The 9,614-nt window shown below is 34.5% G+C and overlaps 1 protein-coding gene across 1 annotated transcript in view; it reads left to right on the forward strand.

Moving 5' to 3' along the window:
• Positions 1-8,486, forward strand: part of LOC112595642 (G1/S-specific cyclin-D2-like) — a 57,013-nt gene extending 48,527 nt beyond the window's left edge. Inside the window, exons 4-5 of the mRNA XM_025340925.1 lie at positions 4,932-5,068; positions 6,477-8,486. Of these exons, the coding sequence (XP_025196710.1) occupies positions 4,932-5,068; positions 6,477-6,620 (281 nt within the window). The 3' untranslated portion in view covers positions 6,621-8,486. The remainder of the gene's footprint in view (positions 1-4,931; positions 5,069-6,476) is intronic.
• Positions 8,487-9,614: the final 1,128 nt, after the last annotated feature.

Here is a 9,614-nt window from a genome sequence, read left to right on the forward strand (position 1 = left end):
AGATGAATGGGTTGTTATCTAAAATATCAATAAATTAATTTCATTCCACAAATGTGTGTTCTATACAAGTTAAATTAACAAAATGAGTTAAAAAAATTTTTTATCGGTTAATCGGCTTAACTAGCTGAACCGTCTTGTATACAAGACGCGTGACGTGGAAAAAACATAACAACACAACACAATAGCAGTACGTAATAATGATACGATCTAGTTGGCGCCTCCAATAATATACGCTTTTGACATACATAAAAATTATAATAACACGATAAAAATACCGAATGTGCGTGCGTGTGTTGTCCTCTGGACTTGACAGCTTCAGCACTGTGAGTCGCTCGTTGTTTTCTCTCGATTTTGATTGGCGACTCGGTGTGTCAGTACTCTGTAAGTAATTCGATGCGGTGGCGGCAACGGGTCCAAGGGCAACGTTCAACCAAAGACATAAACATGAAACGTGTTTGCGCAAGGGTCTCAATTTTTTTTTTAATTTTCGCTTTCCCGACCGTTGCGTACTCGGGAGGCCCCGGGGAGAACGAGTGCGTTTCTTATTTTCACTCTCACTAATTATTATAATTTATAGTATATCGTAATATGTACATAAGATTAGGCTAAAAGATTTATCCACGGGAGAGACTTATTTCAGTTTATTCGTGTATATGGTTATCGGTGACAGTACGATTTTTAGTGTTTATTCAATGTGCTTTTTTCTACTGTTTTCGACCAAATACTTTTTTTTCTACTACCCAACCGTCCGTGATGTTTTCGCATAGTGGATGTTAGCAGCGACGGGGGCCTCGCGTGGGATTTATTATGGTTCATAATTATTATTATTATTATTATATGATTGCGCGTACAACGATTGCTCTTCCACTAGGTCGTACTCAACCCTCAACCACTATGCTGTCGTCCTTCAACATTCCACACTCGATCGTTCTCACCCAACCACCCTCTAACGACGCACTCTGCTACAACAAAACGCATTTTTTTTTTTTTTTTTTTGCTGTAACCAAATCTTTATATTTTGGAGTAACAGTGATCTAGGTAATCATGCGATTACCACCCTTAAGGCTAAAATACCTTGTCGACATTTGGCTCTTATGCAGAAAAGAAATAATTTGTAAGATAAAAAATACAAAATAAATAAGATTTCACGTCGTAAAACTCATATTGTGCAGAATATAAGAGAGAAAATTCATTTTTACAATTCTACCACTATTTGACGTGTAATGTGTGATCGTCACATCAGCCACACACACAAATTTTAACTACTAACCAGTGCAGTACTATTATGGCATATATAAAAACATCACGCAGCGATCCTGTGAAATTGTATTATTTCTATATAATAGTATATATTGTGGAAGTGTGTTCACTGCAACAAGAAACGATCGGAATACAATCTAACGCGACGTTATTTAACAATTTTATCCGTTTTCCCACTTGTTAAATATTAATCTCTGCCGAAATCCGAGTATTGTTATATACGATTAGGGGCTTACGATATTATCATTATTATTATGCAAACGTTTTATTCACGAAATCGGTTAACGCACGCGGGACGACAAGTAGAAAGAGAATCGCAGCGAAACGATATTTCGAAAGTCAACGATATTATGTAGCTGGTCTCCATGTAGACGGGCTATTTGAGACGACTGCGGCAGCGGCTTGGTTGATATACATGATACTATATGGTAATACACATTTATATATATTCTAATACACGGCGGCGAAGGTGTTACAGCGCGGTATGCGGTACGTACGTTTTTTGAACGAAACCGGGAGACGATATTTTAACCCAAACGATGCGTGTAAACGAGACGACCCCTGCCTGCGCCTATATGATACGTTCAACGGTTATGTTAGTTATATGAAAGTGGTAGGTAGGTTATCCTATCCATCGCTTCGGTGAGAGAGCCGGCGGTGTGTACAGTCGTCTATCGTTTGATCATCCCATGGCCGTACAGAATACGTACGGCGCAATATTCAAGTATAAAAAAAAAAAATAAATACCTAAAAAGTATACATAATAATATAATGTATACCTGGTTGCGGACTATCGCCGCCGAAAAAACTCGTACCCCACGCCCGGTTGACCGTTGCTTGTCGTCTGACCCATACAATATATTATAATATACGCAACTACAGCAAAACGACGTGTATACCTAATATTATAATAATATGTTATGTCCGGAATTGCGATTTCACTTGAATCTCTCGATAAGAAAACAAACATAAACAGAATACACACACACACACACATTACCTCTCTCTCTCTCACTCAATCTCTCGCTCTCTCTTTCCTGTATTCATACCTTGCGCATATGCGATTTACACACACGGACAACGAGTTGTGTTATTGCAAAGCTTGTTTCCCCCCTCCCCCCAATCGCCAGAGCGACGGTGGTTTTAATTTGTTTTGCGCCACCGACAAAAAGAAGACGACCTCTATACCTACAATATTATTATTATTGTGTATCATTTCTCGCGATCATTATACCGTCGGTGGAGGTGGGTGGTTGGCTGGATGAAAAGGAAGAATAGTAGTAGTAGTAATAATATAAGGGCAGGGATTTATTAGTAGTCATCGCCGATTATGATGTCTTTTGCACGCGGGAGGAGGAAAACGGCGTGGCTGTAAGTCACTACCTCCCCTCTTACCCGGGGGGTTGTCAGTTGTGTCACACGACGTTTTCTCAATCGTATATCTCTCGTCCGACGACGGCTCCCGACGCTATGCGCTACTACCACGACACCGTCGCGACGTCACACCGCCACTGCGCGCTGCTGCACCGTTACCGACGACGACGACGACCGCCGCCGAGTCCGCCACAAGTGACGGCCACTAACCAGTACCGGTGGTACGCACTCGCGCGTCTGCGTGAAAATTTATGGCGTTGCGTCGCATTGTTTTATTATATTATGTACATATATGCGTACTAAACGCGACGATGGCGGCGGGCCCATATCGTCGAGATTTATTGAGTAATCACGGGCACATATTTTTCTCCCTCCTATGGCGTGGTGCATATTTCATATTATTATTTATATTTGGTTGATACAAAAATTCAGTCACGTACCCGACATCCCCAAGTGAGCGTCCGACCGAGTGCGTGCGCGTGCGTGTGTGCAATCTCGTGCGCGCATAAAGAAATATCGAGTTGGCGAAACAAAGGACGGTAATGGTGGTAGTGGTAGTGGGGTAGGTGGTGGTGGTAGTTGAGAAGAATGCGGTGCGCAACATATGATTTAGACCACCGGCATTATGTATTATATACGTATACTATGGTGTGTGTGAGCTGCTGTGAGTGAGACGAGATGACGCGGTACACGAGAGAGAGAGAGAGAGAGAGAGAAAGAGAGACCAAACTGCTTTGGCCCCGGGCGTCTAGACTATTATGCGTTTGTATGTGCTTATATCCCGACTAGACCCGAAGTGCGCGCGTTGTCTGTCGTAAATTGGAGTATAAAAAAACAGTCTAAAAACTACAACGCCCCCGACCACGCAGCCATCAATATTTTCAATTCTGTCGAAATTCTCCGCGCGTGCAATATTTGCTCAACATCCCGTAAGATAAGCTCTAAAGCTCTATTCGGTCCATCGCATTATAAGCAAGTTATCCGCGTTATTGTAGCAACCCGAAGCATCTCATCTTCACGTATTTTTTGGGGGAATTCGACACTCTAGCCACCACTAGGTGATACGCATTTGAATGATACATGTAAACATAGCTATATGTACTATATACGTACATACAGCCGTACCTATACGTTTTTTTTTTCATGTACATATTATCGTCTGAAAACTCACCGCTCTGTATAGTATATTTTTTACATACCTATCTATATACTTGCACACACGCGTCTATTTATCGTATCATCATTATTATTATTGTTGCCACGCAGCTCTTGAGCACTCTCGGACGGCACGTATCATCATATACATAATGTAAAAGCATAATAGGTACAAGCCTCTGACGGATTGTCCGAGTCCCCGAAAAAACAACATGTGCATACATTGCGCGTGCGCGCACACACACACATAACAACACGACGACGACGACGCGAGTACATTATAAATATGATTTGTAATATGTTTACGTATTGTGCGCGCACCGGTCGATTTCCACATCGCGTCCACACGTGGATTATACCACGAGCTCACACAATATAATAATAATAATAATAATAATATATACTCGTCGTAATAACAATATTATTATACATCTAAACATCTCGTCTTGTTACCGCGTGCCCCCCGGAGTAGCGCCGTTAATAAACGGGCGCGAGGTAGTCTATTCTCTGTGGTCCGCTGTGGCGCGGGGAGGATGGCCGTGCTGATCATGTCTCCGGGCGCCGCGCGACCATCGCCGCGTCTCGGAAGAGTGGTATGATAATAATAATAATAACAACAGTAATAATAACGTAATAATAATAATAATAATGTTATAATAATAGTATATAAAGCATAATATAATATACGAAAACGTTGAAATATTATCGTGTACACACTAGTTTCGAGTACGGTCGCCGCCACTGTCGCTGTGGTATTTTTAATGGTAGTTTTCGGCCGAAGGGTGACGCGTGAGAGCAAAAAAATAATTTATTATATTTTATGTTGTTTGTCGAAAAGTATCGACGATTCCCTCTGCGGTAAAGGATACTGCGAAATTAACTGTAGTCGTAGTCGTCGTTTCCGTTTTATTTATATATGCTTACAAAACTAGTCCTTAATATTATCATAGTATAATACCAATACACTTTATATATGGCTACCCGCTGCGCATTTGCATACATAGTATTATGTAATGTTCTAAAGCATCGTTATTATAACGTTAAACAATATTGTATATTTGTGTTTCATTACTAGACATTGCAATTCATATTGTTATTTAAATATATGATATTAACATGTACTGTTTGCGGTTGTGTTTCAGACTATAAATTTTGTTCGTACAAGCCCAGCGTGATCGCCGGGGCCAGCATCGCGGCTGCTCTCAATGGACTGGAATACGCGGCCATTTATAAGTACGACTTGTTCACTAAGCTGCACGCCATCACTGGTTCTCAACAGGTAAGCGGTTTTTTTTTCTATTCTATCAATAATATTATGCTGTTTAATGAGATAATACTCACGGAACGGCGCGATGAAAAGCGTATAAATTATGACGATTTTGCTCGGGTAAATTTTCTTTTTAGGGAAGGGAAATAGTAAATAATTTTTAAAAATTATGCCTTGAAATATAATAGGGGTGGAACTGGTGGAAGTGACATCTTTCTATCAGGGAAATAAATTTTCAATGAAAATAATTTACAACAAAATTTACTATTCATAATACAAGTACTTGAAGTTTTGTAAAATTATATAATTAATGAAAATATAATATTATATAGATAGTTAGTATATAATATTAATATTATGTTATGTAAAAGTTTGTATATATATAAAAAATATTTAGACTGAAACTTAAAAAAAAAAATATCTTTGTCCTCTTTATACATTTTTTAGGGCAACTGTTCTCTTTAAGAAGTCCCAAAATTACGACTATACGTATAGTTATACCTCTTCAAGAGAAAAAATATTTATAAAGATATAAAGCTTCAAAAATATGTTTTAATGATATTTTTTTATAATCATCTATTTATTATATATTCTAAATATTTAACAAAAAAATAGAATAATATTACTTATTAGATTTAGTTAAACGTCAAGCGGGTTCGTGACTTATATAATCGCAATAATAGTTTTAATCGTAATGTTTCGCATTAACTTTGCCGCAATCCGCAAATAGCCTTAATTAGCCTATCTGCACAAAGTAGGGTTTGCACGATTGCAAAATCGTACAAGTTTTTATGGGGCCCGCTCTAATTCATCTTTCTCTATAAAGATTATCGCGTGCGCATGCATGCAACCATTAAAATTTCAGATGATCGTTTGACACGAACTAAACGCTCGTTTTAGCGCATACTAACTGCCATAGTTAAGTACATTCGATACAACGACGGTATAATTATAATCATAATTATTATTATTACCACTATGGTTGCCCGTGTGTGATGTTTTCATTCGACTTCAATCGGATGTTATTTAACAGCAATCTTGCTTTTACCCCGCCACCGACGCAATTCGTCGCAATTGCGCGTATTTAAAATTTAAACTCTCCACTCTCACCTATCATCGTCATCATACACATTCTTTTATACCGTGTAATTAATATTATGCACTGAATAAAAACTTAATAATAATAATTCTTCCTGCTCTGAACTCGTGCTAATGGTATTTACTAGTAAAACATCGTGCCACCGACGACTCTATTGAATTAATTAAACCTTCACGTTTAACACTACCTACCGTTGAAATATTTTATTCCAGCGTAGTATAGTGCGATATTTGTCGATTTCTTTCATTCCTAACCTCACCGTCTGAGACGCGTTTGTAAAGCTTTTTATTAATCATGCGCTGGTTGTTTTTTTTTTCTCAGGAGGACCTGAAGTCGTGCCAAGAGCAAATCGAAGCAATGGTCGAAGGCCACAAGAGAAAACGCAAAGAAATGGATTTCGAAATGTACGAAAAGCCGTACGACAAGACTGCCGAGTCGGACGATACTACAAACTGTTGGATTTGAGATCGTCATCAGACTTACAAAAATATATTTACGAGAAAAAAAACTACAAAGGAAAAAAAAACAAAACAATTTTTATTTTATTATTACTATTATACTCCACAGTAATACATTTCACTTATTACAACCAATCGGTGATAAATCATCGGTTCATGTATTACACATTTACACACAACAATATTATAAAATGCTAAATAATACCTATATTGCTTAAGGTACTCGCAAACGGTTAAATTTTTGACTTTTAGAGACACTGTAATATGATTATTAGTAGTCTTAAGATTAGGTTTTATGATTATTTTGACTTTATTATTATTATTTTTTAATGGGGAAGGCAATAAAATACGCTTCATGTTTCCGTACATATAATTTTTATTATAATAAGATTATTATTATTATTCACAGCAACTCCGGTTTATTAAATAGTGATTGTAAAGGTGATTGTTTATATACCATATAATATAAAACCAATTTTCAAGCTCAATGTAATATATAAACAAAAAAAAAAAAATCAATTTTCATAAAAATATCCTAAATAGATTTTATGAATCACAGCCGATCGCGGCTAACGTACACGATACTAATAATGTATATTATACAATATCGTGTTATGTATTTTATTTGTTCTGTTTATAATACTGAGATTTGATTTAAATGTACAGTAATAAGTGCCTATACGGCTACCTATATAATCAACAGATTCCTAAAATTTATTAAATTTTAAGTTTTATCAAAATAGATAGTTATTATATAATATATTATTTACTTAAATTTTTTTTAGCGTTTAAGGTAGATTCGCCGACCAAGAGTTCAGCACATGGTTGGTGCGATATTTTTTTTTAAAGATCTCTTGCGTCGGCAGTCTTTTTTTATATTTATAAATAAAAAAGCTCAAGATTCCATTGATAAACAAAATATCATTCACGATTGTTGCTTTCTTTGTATTTCCGAACGTTTACACATTTTTATAATATTTTTTTTCAAGTTTTTACACACGTACTAATAATATTCACTGTTTTATTTTCAAATTAAAGAATAAAAAAAAAATTAAAATTAACGTAATTTAAGATATATGATCCACTGGTAATACCGAGATAATTTAATTAATTTATTATTATTTTTATTATAATTATTATATATATTTTTTTCTGTTAACATTAAGAGTTTTATAATAAGTATTTTTAAGTATGTAGCATACACCGTTGTTCTATTATTCACATTGCCCCTCTCCATTATCTATTATTTGAAAATTCGTTGATAAATCCACGGAGATAAACGATAGAAATCACGTCTTCCACAGGCTTCAAATCCGGGCGAAGCTATTGACTTCCCGAGATTTGTCTCTCTTTCACTCTCCCCAAATTAGCTCCGTTATGTGTATTCGGATTATAATATATATGCATAACTACGGGACGTAGGTTAACGGTTCGGACAAGGAAGGACAAAATAAAAAGGAAAAACAAATACTTTTTTTTATATACACACGAATCACATATACATACCTTAGTTCCAAGCTGATTTATTTTATTTTTTTCCATATTAGTAGTTGTAGTGGAAATAGTAGTATTATTATTAGTATTATAATACTTTATAATAATAAATACTAATAGTAGCCCATATTATAATATATAAGTCCTAGATGTGTCCCGAACCGAGTATAAAATACATATAACCCCGTCCCGACTGCTAAAATCCGATAGTTAATCGGGAAGAAGGGAGGAGCGTAACGTTTGGGCCTCGTTATAATTATTTTAGAATGTAAGTTGCACCATAAACACAAACACACTTTCATTTAATGTTCTAATAATATATAATGCATATTATAATATACCCTTTGGTGAATTTTAGTTGTTTAGAAAAAAATTTATATAATATTATTTAATACTTTCATATTTATATATATACATATATAACTACCCAAGTTGAATTCTATATAAATATAAATAATAAAACTTAAAAAAAAAGATTCTACTAATCGCTATAGTTTTGCACTGTTATCAACGCAGTTGTTTTTATTATTATTATTATTATTATTATTACATTTTTTTTTTATATATATATATATTTAAAATTTTTTTTCCACTCAGGCTATTTCAACTTTTATTTTCTCCCGATTTATTTCTACGGCCTTCGCACTACTGTTAAGTGTCTGAAGGTAGTGGAAATACATTTTAGAATTGTTACCAACCGAAATAGTCAAATAAATCTTTGGAATATGATAGATTATAATACCATGTTTTCATTTTATTATATATTTATAAATTTTTTTTTTTAAAGTATATCGTAAATATTAATGTTTTGGTCTTGTAGAGAACAAGCGACATCTGTTTCTATATTAAGTATATGTCTACACAGATATTTATACACATATTTACACATATACATACATATATATATATATATATATATATATAATATAGTTGATAAGCATATTAAAGAAAATATAAAGTAAAGATTTAAGATACTGTTTTTTTTTTTCAATGTTATATTACAGTTTTTATGTATATGTATATGATATATTATTATTATTATTATTATTATTATTATTATTATATTCACTATGTTGTCATGTGCTTCTTTAATACAAGCCGTAAAAATCAAGCTATGATAACTTTTTAACTTTTTTTTTTTTTTTAATGGTAATAATTAGTACAAATATTTATAGACTAACGAATTCGTACATCGAATGCCAAGTTTTATGTGTTCCCGTAAAGAAAACAATAGGACTTAGATAAGACTCAAACGTTTAAAATTTCGTTTGAAAATACGCTTACGTTTTTCTTTTCTTTTAAATCTATGTTGGTCATATATACAAACGCATAGACTTTTCGTATTAGATGTATAAGTTGAGTCAATCTGGTCATGTTTGCTCTGTTTTCTTTTTTTTACTGTGCCATAATATAATAGTACCTAAACAAAATTCACATTAATATGGTATAATATGTTCATATTGCCATTATTAATACACCATTTTTATTTAATACACATACTACCTAT

This window comes from Melanaphis sacchari, unplaced genomic scaffold (genome assembly GCF_002803265.2).
Source record: "Melanaphis sacchari strain LSU unplaced genomic scaffold, SCAv2.0 Contig28_pilon_pilon, whole genome shotgun sequence".
NCBI classification, from domain to species: Eukaryota; Metazoa; Arthropoda; class Insecta; order Hemiptera; family Aphididae; genus Melanaphis; species Melanaphis sacchari.